Source organism: Miscanthus floridulus, chromosome 5 (assembly GCF_019320115.1).
Source record: "Miscanthus floridulus cultivar M001 chromosome 5, ASM1932011v1, whole genome shotgun sequence".
Classification (NCBI taxonomy): Eukaryota; Viridiplantae; Streptophyta; class Magnoliopsida; order Poales; family Poaceae; genus Miscanthus; species Miscanthus floridulus.
Genome location: NC_089584.1, coordinates 31,983,644 through 32,006,439, shown reverse-complemented (window position 1 = coordinate 32,006,439; position 22,796 = coordinate 31,983,644). Strand labels below are relative to the sequence as shown.

At 44.6% G+C, this 22,796-nt stretch overlaps 1 protein-coding gene and 1 pseudogene across 1 annotated transcript; both read right to left on the bottom strand.

Annotated features, from left to right (window-relative positions):
* Window positions 1–6,820: 6,820 nt before the first annotated feature.
* Window positions 6,821–10,629, bottom strand: LOC136454487 (protein PHYTOCHROME KINASE SUBSTRATE 4-like; annotated as a pseudogene).
* Window positions 10,630–17,393: 6,764 nt separating this feature from the next.
* LOC136449777 (uncharacterized) lies at window positions 17,394–21,388 on the bottom strand. The gene is made up of 6 exons (XM_066449967.1): window positions 21,139–21,388; window positions 20,435–20,485; window positions 20,285–20,336; window positions 19,661–19,719; window positions 19,169–19,214; window positions 17,394–17,930 (listed from the first exon to the last, which is right to left on the bottom strand). The coding sequence occupies exons 1-6, from the start codon at window positions 21,220–21,222 to the stop codon at window positions 17,764–17,766; spliced, it is 459 nt and encodes a 152-aa protein (XP_066306064.1). The 5' UTR covers window positions 21,223–21,388; the 3' UTR covers window positions 17,394–17,763.
* Between the last annotated feature and the right edge of the window lie 1,408 nt (window positions 21,389–22,796).

Below are 22,796 nucleotides of genomic sequence, written 5' to 3'. Positions count from 1 at the left end.
GGCTGCCAAATGTCGTGTAACTTCTACCCTAATAGCCTCCATTTTGTCGTGAGCGAACCGTCATAGCTTCTGCTTGATAGGTTTGGCCTTGCCGTCGACATTTAAGGAGTGCTCGATCAAGTTCCGAGATACACCGGGCATGTCAGCGGGTTTCCATGCGAACACACTCACGTTGCTCCTCAAGAACCTGACGAGCGTGTCTTCCTATTTAGGATCCAGGTTGGCCCCGATAAGGGCCGTTTTGCTGGGATCACTGTCGACCAGCTGGATCGCTTTGTGCGCTTTGGACTTGATGTTCTTGCGCGGGGCCTCGAGCTCTGGGATCTCCAGGTGGTCGGCTGGGGTCTTCTTGGTGTTGAGCGTGGTCTCAGCCAAGCGAATAGAGAGGTCGTGAGCCTCTGCTATTTTGAAGCTGTCGTCCTCGCTGGTATAAGCTGCATATACATTGCCCCTGAGAGTTAGAACCCCTTTCTCGGTAGGCATCTTGAGCACCAAATACCTATAGTGAGGTATGGCCATGAATTTGGTGAGCGCTGGTCGACCAAGGATAGCATGGTAGGTGCCGTCGAAGTCAGCGACCACGAAGTTGACGTAGTCAGTGCGGAAGTGGTCGGGGTAACAAATTGCACAGGTAGCGTGATCTACCCGAGAGGTGTGGAGCTCTGTCTGGGGAGAACACCCTAGAACTGTGCCTCGTATGGCTTGAGATCAGCCTGGGTTATCTTCAGGGCTGGCAAACTGTTCTTGAACAGTGTATCGATGGAACTGCCGCCGTCAATCAGCACTCTATCGAACTGAACCTTGTTGATACAAGGATCGAGAACCAGAGGAAAAACGTCCTGGCTCAGGTATTGCAGCCCATTGGTCCTTTCTGCTAAAGGAGATCTTGCGGTGAGACCAAGGAGGGAGCCGTGGATCGGCGATGAGGTTGTCGGTGTTGGCCACGTTCAAGCAAGCGTGGGCGAGCAGCTTGCGTTCTCGTTTGGTCTCGATGGACACTTTGCCTCCAATGATGGTGTGGACGCGATCGGTTGGCTTGACGTACTTGTGACGGGGATCTGCATCTTCATCGTCGTTGTCCTCGTTACGCTGCTCCCCTGCGTCGTTAGGCTTGTTGGATGTATCCGGAGCCTATTGGCGCGTGTAGATAGATTTGAGAACATGGCAATTCTCCATGGTATGGTTTGACTTGGGATGGAGCTGGTAGGGTCCTTTCAATGCTTTGGTGTAGTCTTCTTTATAGTTGCGACGTCTGCCACCCTTTTTAACGGTGTTGACCTCGCCGTCGTCTTCCCGAGCACGCTTGCCCCTGTAATCGTCACAGCGATTACGTCGTTGATTACGCTGGTCGCGGTGGTCGCAGGAATTGTTGCGCTAGTTGCGACGATCAAAATTGTCGTTCCGACCACGGTTGATGTGGTAGTCGTCGCGGTGTGGGGGTGGTCGGAGCGTGGAACCCTTGCTGCTTCTTTGATGATTATCTTTTTAGCATCATTGGCATCAGCATATTTTTTAGCAGTGGCCAGGAGTGCTGTGACTGATTCAAGTCTCTTGCGGAGGAGCTTGTCCCTTAGGGCATCGTGGAAGCGGAGACCAGTGATGAAAGCCTCGATTGCCTCATTGTCAGAAATTGACGGGACCTTGATGCGCATCTCTGAGAAGCATCGGGCGTACTCGCGCAGTGGCTCATCTTTGCGATCTCAAATCCGCTGCAGATCATATTTGTTGTTGGGTTACTCGCAAGTAGCAATGAAGTTGTCGATGAATGCTTGCTTGAGCTCTTGCCAAGAATCAAAGTAGTTCGCCTGCAAGCTGACCAGCCATTGGTGGCCTGCATGGCTGACGGTGATTGGGAAGTAATTAGACATGACATGCTCGTCAGCCATGGCTGATCTGCATGCGATTTCATAGAGCATGACCCATAATTCGGGGTTCTCCTTGTCGTTGTACTTCTGAAGTTTTTCGAGCTTGAAGTTCTTGGGCCATATGACTTGGCGAAGGTGTGGAGTAAACTGCTTCAAACCCGGAGGGCCGTGGGTAGTATCATATTCCATACGGCGATAGCTTTCGTGGGATGCATGATCGTTGGCTCTTTGGTTAATGCGATCGCACAGATCGCGTTCTCCGAGGTAATGGCGGAGATCGTTATTGCCATCACGGCGATCTCGGTTGCCACCCTGGTTAATCCTGTGACCGCGGTTATCACGGCAATTGTCGCGGTTGTCTCGGCGGTTGTCGTCTCGGTAGTCACGGCGGTTGTCATCCCGACCACCATCATGGCCACCGTTTCCGCCTTGACGGTTGTCTGATGGGTCGTTGTTGCGCGAGCCACGTTGGTTGGGTGGCTGTGAGCGACTTGAGTACTGGCGGCTGTGGCTTGATTCGACTAAGATGGATGGAGCCCGGGCTTGATTTACAATCTCTGCGGTCTGGGCCATAGCAGCCGTCAGGTAAGCTTGTATATCATCACGAATTGCCTGGGTTTCCGGGGTATTGGGTAGTCGTTGCATTATCGCCATAGCAACAGCTACTTTAGCGCTTGGAGTCCTGAAGACCTGCTTGTCCCCCACCCTGTCAAAGGCATTGTTAAGGTCGCGTGGCTGGACCCTTATGCGTCGTGCCTCCTCTTCTGCCTCGGCTTCGATTTGTCGGCGATTAAACCGGTCAATATTGCGTGCTTCGCGTGCTAGCCTTTCTTGTTCTGTTTCGCCAACTACCGGTGGTTCGTCATTACTGACAACATTGATCAAGTCTCCTCGCCTTGGTGGGAAGGATGGGAATCGTGGGAACCCCGGGGCGTGGTCTGGGATATCCAGATCGTATTCAACGCCTTCATTGTCATGATGCTGGAGCTCGGTGTGGACGGAGCCATTAGATGCGATGCCGGACGAGGAGCTTGAGCCACCTTCTTGAACTGTGTGGACCGATCCTTCTTGATAATCCTCAATCCGGACCATGTTGACGAAGTTGCGCAGGCCGTAGGGCTGGGTCTGGTAGTTCTCCATCGAGGCTTTGTACTCGGAGAGCCGGAGACCCGTCGCGGGGGCTGGCCGGCGATGAACGGAGCCCTTCAAGAGTAGATGTGACCACGAGATCCGTACCGAGTCGTGCAGGACGACTGGCCCGAGCTGGTCGGGTAGATCTGTTGTGGGTAGTGGTTACCTGCTCATTAGGTTGACTTTGAATCGAACTTACCAGAGCTAGGGTTTCAGCAAGTTTGGTGCCGACCCGATCGATGGAGTCGAGTAGGTCGGTGTTGTCGATCTGCCTCCCTTTGTAGCGAGGAAGCGGACGACGGGTTGTTGGCGTGGCTGAAGACGATACTGGCGTGGCCGAAGCCATATCCACCGTGGTTGGAGCCGTAGCCGATGCAGGTGAAGCAGTGGTCGACGCAGATTGAATCCGCGCCTCCTCCGTGGTCATGGCGATGAAGTCGTCGGAGCCAGTGGTCCAGGTGATCTGGCCGATGGTGAACGTGAGTCCGTTCGGCGTAGCCATGGAACCGGGGATGATGACCATCTTGTTTGCCTGGAGAGCAGTATGCACACCCCCTACCTGGCGCGCCACTGTCGATGAAATATGGTCGGCAGTCTATCTAGGGATATGCCCAAGGTAGTAGATTATCGGCAGACAGATGCGCAAGCTGCAAACAAGATGGTGACGCAAGACAGGCACGAGGTTTTATCCAGGTTCGGCCGCCGTGAAGGCGTAATACCTACGTCCTGCGTCTGATTGTATTGCTGTATGTCAATGAGAGATGTTTTTTAGAGGGGTCCCCTGCCCGCCTTATATAGTCCGGGGGGCAGGGTTACAGATCTGGAAACTAATCCTAACCAGTTACTATTGCCATAGGTGGTCGGATAAGGATTTCTATTCTAACCGACCAGGATCTTGCTTGATCTCCAAATCTGTCTTGATTCCTTGCGCGGGACTCCGAACAGATTGGTCGGGCCGCGCGTCGTCTTCTAGTGAGCCAGACCCCTGGTCCGGGCCGGCCCAAGCCTAGCCGTAAGGGTATAGGGGTTAATACCCCCACAATTACCATTCATGATCATCTTTTAATACCAAATCTCTCCTGTGTTTCCTGTGTTTTTCCTAGGGCTCATCCAAATGACTTTTCCTATTCAATTCCAATGTTTTGAATCATTTGTTTTACACATGCATTCCTATATTATTCCTCTGTTTTTCCTATTCCTACATTTTTTCAATTCTGCGTTCCAAAGAGCCCTTAATGGACCCTAAAATGGACTAGTCTAAAAGAAACAAACTAAGCCAACGGTTTAACTATGTGTGCACGCTCAGCACACACAAACAAGCTCCCCTCCATCTCAGAGACCTTACTTAAATTCAGAAATCAGAACTGAATTAATTCTCATTCGATACGCTTGCAATTCCATCAGAATTCATCCCTCTATAATGCACGTCACACGACAGACGATTTAATTTCCTGAACACAAAAGAAAAAACAGATAGATACTGTCATTGGGTATCTGAGTCTGAGGAGAAGCTACCTCTAGACAGCAGAATGAATGAATGTTCCTAGCTACTAGCTTGAGTTGGAAAGGCCGGAGACCGGTCGATCGAGTGGTCTGCCTCTCAGCAGTGGCCGATGTGTAGCAAAATCGCCTCCACACTCAAACGCAAAAAGGAGGCGGGATTGGGACGTCCTGTCACTGATTATTCTTCATCCGATACAGATTGCAGGCAGAGCCACTCCAGTGTGCAAGCGATCCAACTGGGGCCTTGTTTAGTTACTCTTTTAAAATTTACTCTCTATCTCATCGAATATTTAGACACATGTATAAAATATTAAATATAGACTAAAAAATAACTAATTTCATAGCTTACGACTAATTTACGAGACCAATCTTTTAAGCCTAATTAGCCCATGATTTAACAATGTGGTGCTACAGTAACACATACGCTAATGCCGGATTAATTAGGCTTAATAAATTCGTCTCACGGATTACGAATTTTGTAATTTATTTTTTTATTAGTATCGAACACCACATGCGACACCCTCACGTAACACCCTAAAATTTTACACCCTAGATTTAAACAAGGCTTCTGAATAAGAAATGTTCAGAAAGGGATGAAAGTAGGGGATGAAAACGGATCGGATACGGACGGATATCACCGATATTATATTTGTTTTCATATTTCTGTTCGGATTCAGATTCGAATACGGATAGTGTCAACTATGTCAGATAGGATACGATTGGATATCGACATCATAAATATGCGATTTGAGTATTCGGATACGGATACGGTATCGGATGTTGGATATCCGGACTCGGATACGGACAGATCTCAACCCCTCTAAACGGATTCGGTTTCGAATACGGTCGTAAAATATCCGTACCGTTTTCACCCCTAGATGAAAGTCGTGCGTCCAAAATTTTAGGGGGGAAAAACACCACCATCACGGTTTGATTTGTGTCCTTTTGACATTTTGCGACCGGCACAACCTCCTCTCTGAAACTAAAGGCTTGTTCGATCCATATGTATGGGAAGCAATTCAGGTGTCAAATTAGTTTATTTTTTACTCTAATCCATATCAATTGTGAGATTGAGTTTATTCAAACAAATATTTTAAAAGTGTTCAAACCATTTTTTTTACCCGTGAATATAGATAACCTAGTCCTTGCCGGCAGGGGCCCACGTTTTTTATGGCCCACCCGCCAACAAGCTGAATTGATTAATTTTGATGCTAGTTCATTTTGCTAAGGCCAAGAAGTGGCAAATAAATGAGATGAGAGATGAAGACGTCCGTGTAGAATATGATTAGCATGAGCATTAAATAAGTTATCAACTTAGCAAATATATTGATATGGCACAATGTTAATGAAAGTTAATGAAGAGAGGGATGAGCAAAGTTTTCATACGGTGAAACTAGTGTACACTGTTTCCAATACTTGGGAGTCTTAGAAATTAAAATATGAAACCCCTGTTGAGACTTATCTTAGTGGAAGCAATAACATTAATAACTAGGAATTAATAAGTATACTAAGTCATACTCATTATGGTTTGTTCTTCTAATTGATACTAAGTTTGTAAGAAAAGATTAATATGAGGAGATAACCTCACCAACTTTCATGAGGAGGTAACCATATCTAGCTGTCCAGTTCCCATCCCTCTATATAGACCCGAAACTGAGCCATTCTATCCATTATCATCCCTCTAACCAAGGAAAAAAAAAACAAGAATCATCACATCCCTCCAATTAAACAGAAATCTTGATCACCATATCTCTAGAATCAGGGATGCCCATCCCACTATGTCTCCCAACCAAGTACAAGCGTATATAAGTTGTCATATAGGACAGTCGTTTCCCCCTTTCTTATACTTATTTTTATTTTTCCTCGTCTAATATAATCTCGGCAAAACTCCTGCCGTCTTTCTAAATAAATGTGCCCTGACAAATTTCCAAACAAACCATTATATTCCATACATATATTCTTAAGTGGTTGCCCCCTTATTATTAATCGCGAAGCGATCATACAGCATCGTGGAAGTTGAGCACATGAGTTGTAACGAGCAGGAGGAAATGAGTGTAGACTATAGAGGTGCCCCATTTTGTGCAACACTTTGAAGAAATCAATCAAAGCAGCATGAGTGGGTGGACAATGCCGTTATATTAACACAGCAGTTTCGCATTCGCTCACTACAATCCAAATAAACAACTTAAGCATCCACATTTGTACTGCTATTGTACATAGCGACAAGTCATGATCAGAAATCCACCGGCAAAAAAAATGGCAACCTCGTGCGCGCATGTACATAGTTCACTTGGCGTCGCCGCCGGCTGCTTGATGGCGTGTCACGTCCGGACCGGCACGTGAGCGCGCCCGTGGTGGTGGTACCGTGACGCGCCGTCACCGGACCTCTTGGCTGCTGCCGCGCCCGGGTGAGCCGGCGGCCGGACCACCCGCACCGGCGTGGGCCCCACGCTGACCGCCTTCTCGCACCGGCAGCTGCTGAGGAACCCGCCACCGCCGCCGCCGCTCTTCTTCCGGCTGGCGCAGCGGGACATGGCGGCGGTGAACCCGGCCTCGGGGGACTCCGGGACGACGTAGCGGAGGTCGTCGACGCAGCACGCGGACGCGGCGCTGGAGAAGTTGGCCACGCTGGCCGCGTCGAACGCGCCACCCTCGGCCGTGGCCACGCTCCACACCACGCTCGCCGGGTACATGCACTCGCTGAGCGCCGGCTCGGCGGCCACCGCCGCGGAGACGTAGGGCAGGTCGTCGTCGGCCGAGTTGCTCCGGCTTCCCCACCCGCGGTACGTGGTCGGGTACGAGGAGGACGCCGCGAAGCTCTCCAGGTCGAACAGGTCCGAGCTCGCGTCGCTCATCGACTCCTCGTCCACCACCAATGCCGCAACCGCCGGCGGGGCGCGCGGGAGCACCCCGACGCGGCCCGCCAGAGCCACGGCGGCGGGCAGAGGGTCCGCGAGCATCACCGAGTCCTCGTCGATGGGGCGGAACACCTCCAGCGACACGCGCGGCGGCTCGTCCAAGATGCCGCCGCCGCCGCCGCTCACGACCCTGGCCGCGCCGAGCGCTGGGAACGTGAACCCGCCGGAGTTCAGGACGCGGCGATCGATGTCGGGATTGCTTAAAGCGGTGAACGGCACGTCGGCGGTGAGAGGGAACGCGCGGCTCCCCGGTGTTACTGTGACCTTCACATTGGTGGGCTCCTCCTCGGTCGCGGCTCTCGGAGGAGACGGAGACGGTTGTTTCACCTTAAAGATGGCGCTCTCCAGGCACTCCTCTACGGCACACTGCGGGCTGAACTTGGCGTGGAAGTGCGCCGTCGCCGCCGGGCTCCTCGGCTCGGACGCGACGTCCACGGTGACCGCCTTCCTGCCGGCGCAGGGGCAGTCGCGGCCGAACAGCGTCCAGCGCGGGCCAGAACCACCACCGGTCCTCCTGCTGCCGCGGTAACCCTGATCGCTGCCATATCCCGCCGCGGCGCCGGCGCCGGCGCCAATGCTCCCCGTCTGCTGATGCTGCCTGGCCGCGGCCAGGTGCCCGGCAGACAGCAGGCCGGACCGGCTGTTCCAGCTGGCATCCGACGACGCGACGGTGCGGCCGCTCTGGCTGGCCACGTCCGCCACCGCTGGGACCGACAGCCGCGGTAGGTCGTGATCATGATCAGGGAGAGCGAGCGCGGGCGCGGGGATCATGGCGGCGTCGCGCCTGCCGACGTCGGCCGCGCTGAAGTAGCGCTCGGCCGTGAAGATGCCGATCTCGACGCCGCTGGACCGGCCGCGCCGGCGCGATCCTGTACCTGTCCATGCGGTTGCGGCTCTCTCTCCATCTCGCTTGTCTCGCAGTGAGAGCGAGGCACTGTTCGTGATGAGACGAGGGGAGGGAGACGGAGATGGGGGCGTGATTTGTAGGAGCAGGAGCGCGGATGCAGCCAAGCGAGTACAGACTGGAGGACGGGGATGGCCGATGGCGAGCGCGCGAGGGGAGGAGTACGGAGCGATCAGCGAGTGTAAGCGTCCGTGCCGTGCCGCGGGAAATTGTTTTTTTTTAAAAGCGTGTGGCTCTGGTCGCGCGGCAGGCGTCGTGAGACGGGGACGCCGGCCGCCGGTCCGCTGCTGCGTGCGGCGTGCGGCGTGCGGCGTGCCTCGGCCCAGCCAGCTGGCCGGGGCGATCGGGCGAGCGAGGAGGAAACCTACACGCAGTGGCGGATTCAAAGGGGGGCTGGGGGGGCTCCAGCCCCCCCTAATGTCTTGATTTCAAACTTAATCATTGTAGCAAAAGCTTGATTTCACCATTAAATCTTCATGTAAATCAATATCTCTATTGTTTTAGCCCCTCCTTATCCCGCATCGTGCATCCGCCACTGCCTACACGGTATTCCAAGCATGCACGAACCTAGTGGTTTTCTACTCCATCACTCAACAAGCATGATTTGCATTGGATTATTTCGGTTCGATAATCTAACGCACAAGTGGCAGAAGTGGGCGTTGATTGTGTTGCTACAGGCCTAGAATACTGGCCGACGAGAAGTGACAAGACAAGCGAGGCCTTCGCCTTGCGTGACAAGGCTGAAGAAGAGGCACGTCAGCCTTGCGTGCATTTCAGCATTGATCTAAGGAGTCTCCACACGACCGACAAGACCTATGGCGTCCAAAGCAAATTGTGATGACGATACTCTTCGTTCCACGGTACTTGAGGCCCTATTCTATTTTTATGAATCAAAACCCAAAAATCAAGCTCCAGAAACTCTACTCATCAGCCTCTCAAATCGTACCCTCAAGCCCTGGTTCCGGAAGCTCACTCCAAGTCCACCTACCCTTCTGTTTTCTTCTTTTTCACATCCGCGCCCATACAAGCTCCTGCCCGGTCCACATGCGCCACTCCCCTGCCACCGCAGTTCCGATTCTAATAGTAGGTTCTGTCCTCCTCAGTGGCGGATCCAAAGAGGGGGCTGGGGGAGGGGGGGGGGGGGGCTCCAGCCCCCCCTAATGTCTTGATTTCAAGCCTAATCACTGTAGCAAAAGCTTGATTTCACCATTAAATCTTCATGCAAATCAACATCTCCATTGTTTTAGCCCCCCTTATCCCGCATCGTGCATCCGCCACTGGTCCTCCTCATCGGCTAGAAATCGCTTCTCAACATTCCAGTTGTAATTGTTAAACATACCGACTTTATCATGAAGAAAGAAAAGCTATATATACGTAGGAGCTCTACGTTTAAATTACCAATATTTAGAGGAATAAAGAATAGTCATTCTATCTTATGTCTATTTATTCTTCTACTTTCATCTATTGTGTTGATTATGAGAGATGGAGAGGAAAAGGTTCTAACCGCTAGCAATATATTTCATAACACGTTATTAGTACGACAAGCTCTTCGATGCTGACGCTTGTACCGTCGACGTCCCACGCCGCGACTACTTCGACGACGTCGACATCCAGATGTTGTTAGCGGAACAGGTCTGCTACCTCTACCTGCTACCGATCTGCACTACATTGACATACACCGTCGACGTCAAGCAGACAGTTCTACGACAATGCCAAACGCCCTACGCGATATTATCTACTAGCCACTGCCCTACACGGCATGTGAGGCATGTCAAATTAGCATCCTGCAAAGTATGAAAGAACTGCATCTCGCAGATACATACCGCCAATACGGATCTTGTAGATCAAATTGCGTTTGTCTTACCATCGAGTTGGGCAATTATGTTTTTTTTGTTGCAATTACTATACATGACGTGTGCATAAGAATTTCTACCGGAAGTACATATGCAACTACGTGCATGCTGCGTGATTGCATCTAGAAGAGCTGAATTTTGGGTTAATAAAATAAAAAAAAAAGGAAAGAACACGAAGGGTTTTTTTTATTTTTGTTCCTGGCTCGCACGTCAGCAACATCATGCGCTAATCGAGGCACTAAGCTCCATTACGAAGAGCATGCGGCCGCCACCTGCACTGCACGGACCGAACGCCGTCGCCCATGACTCATAGGCCACTAGACAGCAATGTCGTAGGCAGGCCGCCGCACCGAGCATGGTGAAGCCCGGAGACTTCCGCAATTCCACGCCAGACTCGCACGCCCGAATACCTCATGTTCCCCAGATGCAACACGCACACCACCGAGCAGCTGCATGTATGTGCCGCGACCTGAAGTTATAGATACCGTGGCCTGGCCTGAACGCCACCTCTGCACGGTGCAAAAAGCACCTCCACAAAGCTCGCATGTCATAAGCCCAACACCTACCTCGCACGAACATCGACACCGTGTCCTCCGCGGCCTGCACGTCGCTCAGCCATATCCTTGGCTCACACGTAATTGTACAATCCAGCCGCTCTGAATACTGCTTACTTGTTACTTGTCTATCAGGCAATATATGTGGATAACAACTATGAAGAACTTTGCATTAAAGAAAGCAAAATACGAGAAGCTGTAAAGATATTGTATTGATCTCGTTGATCATACAGTTGTTAGATCAAGCACATGAACATGTAGTTCCAACATGCTAATAATCTACGTCTTTGTTCGGCTTTAAAAAATTTATAACCTGTAGTTTTAGGATGCATGAATAATTGTTAACTTGATGCTAGCAAGCAGCTCATCACCGTGGCTAATCATATGTACCACAAATTAATCGTTTTGACAGAAAAATCCCTCTGTTTGTAGACATTTATAGTATTTAATTTATGTTCATGTATATGTACCACTTGTTGATATTTTTTATGCTCACGTTATGAAGTATATACCATGTAATTTGTAAGAATAAAATCTTGAATGATTACATTAGAAACATGGTATAATGTATATGGGCTCATATTTAGTTTTCCTAGCATAATGATTTTTGGGATAAATGAATGGTTGTATTAATTCTGAAAATTAGCATGTACCATGGCTATATCCTGAAAAATGCTAAGATGCATCTAAGAATATTTTGCATAATCATCCACTGTCTTTTTGCACCTTGCTACTTGTTTACACGCAATAAACCTATATGCACATGACTTAGTTATAATGATATATGTATAACCTTCATGAAGAAGGAATATCCTGAATGGCAGAATTATATAGCATGATCATTGTTAAATTCTAGTAGGATATTCTACTGTCCCACTGAAGTAGAGTAGATCTTAATAAGCATAGTAATTCCTGGTATTACTCTCAAAGAATGAGTATGTGACCAAGCTAAATTCTAAAGGTATTATGGGCAGTGTTCGCCTACACGGCCGTGTAGACCGATTACTCGGCGTGTAATCGCTACTCGGTAGCCGAACGTGCAGTTTAGGCCATAAACGGTAGGTTACACGGAAACGCCGTGTACACGGTAAAAAACGGCCGTGTAATCGGTCTACACGGCCGTGTAGGCGAACACTGGGTAATATTTTGAAAATAATTTATCTATGTTATTTTCAAAATATTACAAATGTTTATGATGTGTAATAAGTACCATTAGATTAGTTGTGGAATATACTTTCATAATAAAATTATTTGAATATACAAATATTATCTATGTTATAGGAATATATACACAGGTTATTATAGTTATTTTTACAAATAAAGTAAAAACGAGTAATCCGTGTAAAACCGTGTACACGCCGTGTACACGGTCTAAACGCTACACGAGACCTCGCCGACTGTCTACCGTTTACCGTTTAGGAAAACATTGATTATGGGACTCACTACATGAGAAATTCTAGAAGATGTCATATATTATGATGATTGCATAATGTTAGAAATATTAGAAATTGAATTTTCAAACTTATATGACCATATGGGATATAAATGCTACTCTATAAACAAATACAATTAGCTTGAAGCTTTGTGTTAAAAGTCATAGAAGACGAGATGATAAAGACAAATTTATCTAATTTTAGAAGAAATGTTTCTTGAAATAGAAAATCAAGAGCATCGAAGTACTAAAAGTATCCAATATCATCAAGAATTACTCAATATCAAATAGAATTTGAGTCAGAATATTTAGATAGCTCTATGAATTAGGACACGTGACTTACGTATATTATATTCCTACTTGAAGGATCGAGCAAACAAGAAGCTGCTAAAATGTCAAGCATTGAAGCTAAGACATGTAAAAACGGATAGAAATTAAAACATTTACAGTTCCTCTTTAAGAAGAACTTAAATCATGTGCTTATAGATTTGTTGCTTTTTAAATTCATATCATGAAGTATTGCTAGTAGTGATTGTGGTGCTTTAAGTTTTAATTCCCGTTAAATTAAGTGGATTATGTAAATTCATAGAAGAGTTAATGATTAATTTATTAGTTTAAAGACTAATATGAAGCATTTACTATTCTTAGTTGTAATTTTTACTTGCAGTAATATATGTTAATCTTGCATGGAATGAATTATGATTTTTATATAAATAATTACCTATTGCCTATCTAAATAAATTTTACATTAATTTTATCCACAAAGAAGCTTCGATTAACCATGAAGGTTATAATTCTTTGTGCACTACTACCATGCATGTAGGTAGAAGGGAAAATGAATTTCTAGAAGCACATGAACAATTGGACTATACTATCATATTAACTGATCTTAGAAGGATCAATTTAAGCCAAGAAATAGTATAATCATAAAACTAAGTATTTAATACTTCAACCCAAAAACTAGAAGTTTATGTTCTACCTTGAATATATAGTCATACACTGAATAGTACACTAGATATGTGAATTTCATGCCAACACTGATCTATACTAGAAGTATGATTAGATTCTATTTAACATTAGAAATGAGTATTCATAGATGATGCATGAAGCATATTACTACTTAAAGTAATTATGGTATGAAAAATGGGAGGATTTTTTTGGGTAAAGTCATAAGAAAATATGAGTAATATATATTTAATAGGCATAACATTCCTAAATCTATCTTTGAGTGCATGTATCAGGACTTAAAGTTCTAGTCAAGTCCCTTCCGATCGAAATAACTTTCTCTACGTTGAACTAATTGCAAGCAAGCTTGTAGCTTTGCATTTTATTGTTATCTACTACGTTGGATTGAATACCAATATTCCACATTACACATGAATGTGTATCACTATATATGTTGTGCTCTTGTCGAGCTACAACTATCTCTACTCTTGTATGAATATTAGCATAGTAGCTATATTTTGTAGCTTTAAGCTACCTTTGCACTTTCCTTATAATTAAATTAGCTAGCTAGCATGCTATATCTACATAGTTCTCGTTGAACTAAGAAATATTTTGCTTTCAATGCATCGCATGCATAAGCAATAGATTGGTCTATTGGCCAAGTAGTCTAAGATCAGGGGAGTTGGTTAAATTGAAATTGACTAAATGGAGAAGTGACCCAATTGAATGGGCAGGATTATAATGTAAATTGAGTTGGTAGATAAAATACTTATAATGATTTGGGATTTATGAAGAAAAGGCATTTGGGGAATTTTACATTAATAGTAATTAGAAAAATCTAAAAGAAATTTCATGTGAGTTTGAATGTTGCGTATTCTATATTTTTGAAGTATATGGTCCATTTTTTATGTATGAGTACTTAGATCAATTATTTTGGCTAAACAATAAAGAAGCTAGACAATAAAATAATTTTCTAAACTATAATATATGCAAATCAGGGAGAGAACATCCCTGAGTTTGTAGGAATGGTGAACATTCATAAATGTACTTTATGTATTCTAGCTCGCTGCATTTAATGAATATGAAACCCGTGTTTAAATATTTGCGTGAATATTTCCCATTAAATTTCATCATAGCATACATGAATGGGCCTTCACTTGTAGTTGGAAATATATAAATTTGAATTATTTTAAGCCCATGGTAGGGGATATCTTTTGAAGTATGCTATTAAAAGATCAAATATTAGCATTAGGGGAGAGAAAGCCTATTTTGAATACCAAATATTATTTTCGTAGAAAGAAAATGATCTTAAGAGAAAATATTCCTTAAAGTTTGAAGTAGGAATAGTATCATGCACTAAATCAAATAATAGTTCGAGTAATGCTCTTGTAAAGCATGAAGCAGAGCATATGCCAGATATTTTAAAAATGAGAGGAGTAACTTGAAATTATAAATCAGAAGTTGTGTTTACTAGTAGTAAACTAAAATATTGTATACTATCAAGCTAAAATCCACCAGGACGCCTATGAATCCTAGTTTAGTGTATACTTATTGAATAGAAATAAAATAAGAATAAACTTCTCCATTCTCATGAAGAGAACACCTCATGAAGAAGGTCAAGCACCTCATATAGATTTTCATCATGAAGATAAAATTCAACACACTAAGCGTATGCATCATAGTGTTGGGTACGCAGAACAATAAATTATCTCTTGTTTGGGAAATAACAAAGAGACGGAACTATATCATATTATGAGAATATTAGGAGAAAATAATAGTTGTCAACAACTCTACCTCTATAATTGTAAATGTTTCTCTATGAGAACCCGGATTAAAAAACAAAGTCTATGTCAAAGTCGCCTGTAGCGATTATATCGGGTCAATGAAGAAGGCAATTGAGGTTGTATCTCTTACTAAGAAGGAATAAATGTTCTGCTATATCTCTGGCAAATGAAATGAATGAATATGAAATATGTAGTTAATAAGTGGATTATAAAAAATCATATAATTCCCGAAGAATATAAATCGCAACATACGAAAATTAAAGCTCATACAAGTATTAAGAAGTCTAAGGTAGAATATATTCATGAATAAATATTAAAGTCTCAAGAAGAGCATGTCCTAGAAGGAACAGGGTCATCAAATGACTTTATAGTGAATAACACTATCTCATTGTGTATATCACATAATAATCTCTCATGTAGTAGAGAATATATCTCATAGAAGAGAAATGTTATTCACCGAAAATAAGAACATCCTTGAAGGAGTTAATCCATGAAGGGTTTACCAGTCGATTCTTGAATAAACATCATTAATCCCAAAAGTGAATATAGACCCAAGAGAAAAAAAAATGAGGAATCATAAACACCATGAAGGTGTCATACTAACACTTAGAAAGTGTATATTGTAAAGCTAGCAACAAAGTGTTGATATCCTCTAAAATACCATAAAAGTGTAAGAATAATGGTGATTTTGGCGATTGAACTGCCAAATGCAAGACTGAATTTATTATTTAGTGGTACAATTAAAATCCCGAAGATTTGTAGAACATATAATTTGAAAATCCACTAAGAAAGAATTATAAGTATTCAAACTCTAGTATAAGTTTGATACACTATCTAGAAGATATTGAATATTAACTTATTTACCCCATAAATCTCTGAAAGGATTTATTATCCTGAAGAATAAAATTTGTTTGTTTTGCACAACTAGCAAGTGGTCATTATGCATGAAGAATATTGCTCTTGTTTATACCCATATTATAATTTATAGAAGAATTATAAGCCAACTTTTGAAAGATATAGTATTGTGACACTGCATACCATTAATTAAACACATGGTTATGAAAAGTGTGATTTGAACATGAAGTTCAAAGTATGGCTTTATGAGGGGGGCATATTTGATTGAATCTACCTTAAAAGTAAACCACTAAAATTATGAATATCAAGTAGATAATATTTGCTAAAACATTAAAATTTATACATAGATCATGAAGATCACTATCTATTTACGAAGAATACAATATTCTGAAGAATGAATGACTAAGAAGGTTGAATATTGCACTCTTTTTCCTAGGTGAGTTTTTACTTTAAGGTTTCTCACACAAGGTTTCTAATGAGGCAACATGTGCAATGCAATTAACGAATGTGATGTACTCTTTTCTGTAAGAACCGTTTTTTTCCATTAGATTTTTAGATGGATTTTTAATGAGCCATGTGTATATCATGGTAATCGTCCAAGAAGGAGCGTTGTAAAACATACAGACTCTATCCTAAAGGAAAGGAAAATGAGAAATCATAATCCTAGTCCATTTGTATATAAGCTTACCAAACTCTTAGACCTTGGCAGGACTATATATACGTGAGAGCTCTATGTTGTAAATTATCAATATTTAGAGGAATAAAGAATAGTCTTCCTATCTTATGACTATTTGTTCTTCTATTTTTATCTATTGTGTTGATCATGAGAGACGGGGAGAAAAAATCCTAACCGCTGGCACCATGTTTCGTAACGATTCCTTCGAGTTAAAAAAAACATTCCTTCACCCCTTCCCCCCTTTTCTTGTCGGACTTTGGCTCACATCCAGAACCCTGTCCCCGGCTGTCTCCAAGCCTGGCCGGCCTCCAGCTCCGGTCTTCCCTGAGGTTGAGCTCGAGCCGATCCCAAGCAATGCATGCCGGCTTCATCCGATCTTAAGTAAGCATCCACCCAAACACCCAATCACCCATGCCGTGACTCTATCGTCCCTGACCTTGGCACGCCCGGTAACCTATCGCCATTGAGGTTAACCCGCCCAAGAGAGAGAAAATATGCTAGCGATGAACATGTATCACATGTCATAAGAAACAGAAGTTTAAGAGCCCTTGGTAGTGACGAGTCTTCAAAAAATGAAGAATTGAAGACCTCAAAGTAGAAAAAGTCCTAAAATCAAAAGCAGGAACCCTAGTTTTAGGGCTGGAGTTGCTCTAATGAAGCAGAAAATAGTAAGAGCTCACTGGTGCGCTGTAGAGCCAGGAAGAGAAGGATATTGCTGTCTGCAAACTTCAACCCAGCACCGATTTGATTTGAAGACTGATTCGAATTTTGCTACACTGTTGAAAGCTGACGCCTTCACAGCAAAAGCATGTCTCAAAAGCTAAAGCACACTAAAATTGTTTGTTTGAAACAAGACAACCCTTCACTGAAGTCATTCAATTCACGGATAAACATAAAAGATATCCGAATTATACTTTGGCATCTCAGCACTGGATATCCAACGAAGGCAATGTGTTCAATTAACAACCAAGGAAGACTACCTGGCATTTTACTTGTAAATACTGAATGCAGTCACACTACCATTGAGCACAACAATATCTTCCAGAGCTGGAATATCTCAAAAGAACCTCATCTGAGTGTACACTGGTCACAGCACTAACTTTTATTGGACCATAAAACAAAGCCCAATGCTAGCTATACATCAAAATATATCGAAAATTTATAAACAGGGCACATATAGCATCCGTCCATGAGAAAAAATTACCATTTACAAAAGCATACCCCCCATTAAACAGCGCAAGGAGTGATAAAACATTCATGTTTCATAGAGTAGGATGGGAGTTAAGAAGATAGTTTCTCAAGGCAGGCAAGTTATGTAGAGGAACTGTTGTTGCACCAATAACTCACAACGGTGAGGAGCTTCTTGTCTTGTGCATGTCGTCATGAGATGCAGAGGGGGCAAAGGAGGGCGAATGCGCTGCTACATGCGAAGAAGAGCGGGCAAAGGAGTGCGATGACACAGCATGATAGGATGACGAAACCAGTTGTGCAGTGGCTGGTATTGTACCACCTACAGATCAATAAAAATAATTTCAGTGATAATAGGAGTGTCATGTCCTGCAGTGAATGTGTTAAAAATGATTTCATGGAATAGTCATATTAAACAGAAGTAAGAAACGTGAGGTGAGATCAATACTTGCCTACCATGCATCTTTACTCCATTCTGACTATCTATTAACAAAATAAATAAATGCTGTATGCTAACCATGAGAAACATCAAATAGTATGCAGTTTCTGATTGTGACATGCTTGCCAACGGCCCCACATCAATAATGAACAACACAATTACATGCCAGTTATGTGTTGACGATTCATATAATTCAGCAGGAGAAGAGGGGCAGTTTACGATTGAGGATGTGCAAAACCTTCTGTTACAAGTCTGGTCTCATTGACATGCTAAAGCTTCTAAATCCTAAGCAGGTGTCACTGCTGCTTATTAAGCATTAGCAAATTGCAAACTCGCAATCCCCCACACTTTGTAGAGCAATTAAGCATTAGCAATTTAGCATCATGCATATAATTATATAAATATGATTGAAATTGTAGGAGAGCTGAGGTGAGCCATGCATGTACATATAATCGAACCGAATCCATGCCCAAAATAACCAGTAAAAGAATGGCTTAGCACTAATGCTCGATAATATTAAAAAGCTCATCTGCCTCGGGAAAATGTCCTACACCGCAAAATTTAGAGATCAAAGCCCAATGCAGGCCAATCAGGACAACCCTTTTGAAAGGAAAAAATTAATTGCTGAGGTTCCCTTCTGCTCCTGTTCTACTTTTGAATGGTTTATATCCAATTAAGTTCACCAAACCTTTGGCAGGGGACATTGTGGATGGAAATAGAAAAGGTAAAATCTATTTGCCACAACGTAACTTGTCAAGGATGGCGACTGGAGCAATTTCTATGGTATATTAAAACTTACATGAGTAATACACAAAATCTCTATAAAAAAGGGCGTACCCAGTGCAGAGAGCTCCCGCTCTGTGCGGGGTCTGGGGAAGGGTGTCAGTGGCAAGCCTTACCCTCGCCTGTGCAATGCGAGGAGACCGCGACTCGAACCCGGGACCTTCCGGTCACAGGCGGTAAGACTCTACCGCTTGCACCAGGAAAATCTCTATAAATAAAAAAAATAATTGTATCCAGCATTGCCATGATAATAAAAAAGCTAAATTTTTGGACAGCAAAATAAGCACACAAAATAGCTAAACGGACAAAAAAAATCACATAGAAGACTAATGACTAACCTGCTAATCCAGCACATGCAGAAGAGAACACAATAACTGGTGGTGCCTGCATATAAGGGAAACAAACAAATAGGACGATCAGACTAATACTTCTTTGCACCAGATCATCATGTGATCAACTTTTTATTGTTCTTGGCAAAAAAGACAGTGCTCATAATTTTTCCCTCTTAACTAGGTGCAGCTATGGATACACACTAAGAAATCTCAACATGGCACACTTTCATAAACATTATCTGATTTGGTGGAATTGTTAAATAGAACACAGGGTCTGATTGGATATTCAGCACTGTGCAGAGATAAAGTCATGAATGGTCTGCTTAGAACATTAGAACGAATTAGGTCTTGATATCTGCTATAGAATGAATGTTACAACTGAAGATTGTCACAGTGATAGCCATGAAGTTACTAAGAAATGTCCTCAAAATGGTTCATGCTGAACAGGTCCACAAGAAACTGTTAATGTATGGATTATAAAAGTATATAATAACTTACACCAACAAAAAAATGCATCCACATTGGGCCCTTAATGTGGCGTCGAACAACAGGCATAACTGCATTAGAAACTCACATATCAGATCTTATGGAAAAATAATTATCATTGCACAGGCGCACAGCAGCATTAACTGGCCAAAACTTATGAAAAACACAAAAGGTTAACCGATTTCATCCTATGCCCATTTATCAAAAAATATACAAAGCAAAAATCAACTCAATGTAAATAAAGCGAATAAATATAATGTGAACCAATAAGGAAGACGATTTTTTACATGCTCAGGTACGTATGAGGAATAAACATTCTGCTATTTGCAAAGTACTGTTTACACATGCAAAGATAATCCCAAACCGTTTCCAGTAAATCATATGCTAATGAGATTCAGTACAAGTATGAATGGCAAGTGTTACTAAGCCAACTAGTAACAACACTCACAAATTACAATCACATAGACAAAATGAGCTGCAGCATGTGGATCCCAAACTAATTTAATTACAATCCATTCATTAGTCACAAGGCAGAGTGAAATAAATGTCATAAGACAATCTAATCATCAGGCATGCGCACACATCGAATAGTGCTCAAACAACTCAATTTGCTACAGATTACAGAAGAGAACATACCATGGTTGAAACCATAAAAGGCTCCTGCTATACCCCCAAGAGCCGAACCAATCTGCCACGAGATGGGAACATACGTGTATTTAATATTAACAGCCACATCAAAGTCCTAGTATCTTACAGAACATCAGCCAAGCTGGAGAGGGAACATACCATGGAGAAGCTATCTCGAACCAACGGAGGTACTGTCCAGCTGCTCGTTTCCTTCAAGCAATAACAAAATCAAGGATCAGTTGAGCTGTGTTAGTTACTTTCGGAAATTCAATACTTCTTGCAGCAGTTTGTAAACAAATCTCTATGCTGAGCTGTGAATGTCAATATGCACAAAATGACTACTCTCATTTACAAACATCTGAGCACGAAAAACTTGCACTGCCAAAATCAAAGTATGTGGATTTTTTTTCTTTTTTATAAATAAAAAAGGACACCACTGGCACTGTCCTCAGGCTGCATATTCGGATGTAGAGAATCAACCACTAGATGCAGCAAAAGCAGGTCGAGCGTAACAAAAACATAATACTAGCATATAATTTCTTCCTCCAAATCAATATAAATCCCATGCCGAGCTGCCAATTTCAATTTGTGCACACTAACTACGCTCACGAACATAGGCGCATCGAAGCAGCAACTACTCGCACAACTGGAACTGAGTCGGGCCATAATCAGTAGACAACCAAAAAAATCGCTAGCACGGTCAACCGCCCAAATTAGCAGGCGGAGAATCAACAACCGCTAGCAGCGGCAACAGCAGGTTAGACGAAACAAACAGATGGGTTTCCACAGAGGCAGGGCGACCCGGCGGTTAGCGACAGCGTCATGGACAAGAGGGAGGAGGCGATCTGGGGGCGTGGGTTCACCATGTCCTTAGAGAGTGGCCCGGCGCAGTGGTGGCACCGCCGGGGGATCTCAGGGCAGCGCGTGGCGTCCTCCGCAGCTTTCATGGCGCCTTCCTCCGCTCGCCGGAATCCGGATGCCCGGAGGGATGAGGAACTGAGAGGATGACGGATCGATCGGTCGTTGGATCCGCCGCGAGCTCGCGGGAGGGCCTGCTTGTCACACGCTGCGGCCGCAGGAGTGAAAAAACCCCGCCGCAATAGAAACCCTCGTGCTTGCTATCCGGCCAGCGATCGAGGCCGCAGCCGTCCGATAGAACATGACTACGAGATCGATCTACTGGGCTGGGAAAAGCGGCCCGCTTTTAATCCATCGTCCTAGCCCGTCGAATCAGAAGTCCAGGCCACTTTCCTATTGGGCTGGCCATATTTCAAACAGATCAACTCCAAACAAACCGATTTGTCCACTTGACCTCTGAATAAATTTACCCCTACTAATCTCCTAATGACATAGGTCTTTTTATTTATCTATTTTTTCATAAAAATCATTTTTATTGAACATAGACAATTACATCAAGTTAACAGTTATAATAAGATTACTCAAATCATCTACACAGCTAAGGTGTACACAACCTATGTGTCGGTGTTTTGGACCGGGGGTCCTCAACCAACTAGTAAATTTGTTCTGCGTGTTCCCAATCCCGGATGGTGATGCAAAGAGACACAAGGCTTATACTGGTTCAGGCAATTGGTGCCCTACGTCCAGTCTGAGAGATCGATCTTATATTCCTTGCACCGAAGTGCTTGTAGTAGGGGGTTACAAGCTAGGTGAGAGAGGGAGCTAGTCCCAGGTCTCGATGGGGAGTGATGCGAGCTGCTTGAGATGTTGCTCTCGAGCGGCAGGGAGGTGTGCGTGTTACAGGGTGTTGTTCTTCGTGAGTGCCTCCGTCCCCCCTAGAAATGGCCTAAGTCCTCTCCTTTTATAGTTTGAAGGGGGGACAAGGGTAGTACATGTACTAACTATACGGCGTCGTGCGAACAGAGGCGGCGTCCGAGCCCTGTAGCCTGTTTCTGTAGCGGCGTGGTCGTTGGAGTGGTCCGTCCTTGGAGCGCTGGGGCGACGTGCTGGTCACATCCGATCCTGTGCGTCATGGGAGCTCCAGGGCGGCCTCGGAGCGGGTGCGGCGGTCAGCGTGCGGGTCGCTGTGGATTGACTGCGCGCGAGGTCGAGGCTCGGTTGGTGCCAAGGACGAACCGTGGTGGGGGGTCTCGGTAGACGTGAATCCCGAGATAGCCGAGACCCTGGTGTAGAGTGTCGAGGCCCGGAGGGAGCGGTTGATCTGGTATACTGGTTCGGAGGCGATGATGACCCGGGCCAGGCTTCCCATGCCGCGTTGTCTTCGGGGCGGGGATTGCGGGGCACAGTGCGGGCGCTGATCGTGGGCACAGTGCCAGAATACAGTGGCCGGTAATCCTCACCGCGCCCTGTCTTAGCCGGTATGGTGTTGATGCGACTTCTTGTCCCATCGGCCACTTCGTAGTGTCGATCCGCCGTCCGGCTGAGATCGCGGGAGTGGTTGACACATTAATAGGACGTGACATGTTGTCGGGAAGACCGGTCGAGGCGGGAGCGACGGGTTATTGATAAGCCGGCCTCGATCGACACGGAGAATAGCTGTCTC

Coding starts and splice junctions, on each gene's coding strand:
- LOC136449777 (XM_066449967.1), bottom strand. CDS start 21,222: ATGAAAGCTGCGGAGGACGCCACGCGCTGCCCTGAGATCCCCCGGCGG. Junction 20,337..20,434: donor TTCGAGATAGCTTCTCCATG/GTATGTTCCCTC, acceptor ATCTCGTGGCAG/ATTGGTTCGGCTCTTGGGGG. Junction 19,720..20,284: donor CTTTTATGGTTTCAACCATG/GTATGTTCTCTT, acceptor TTTCTAATGCAG/TTATGCCTGTTGTTCGACGC.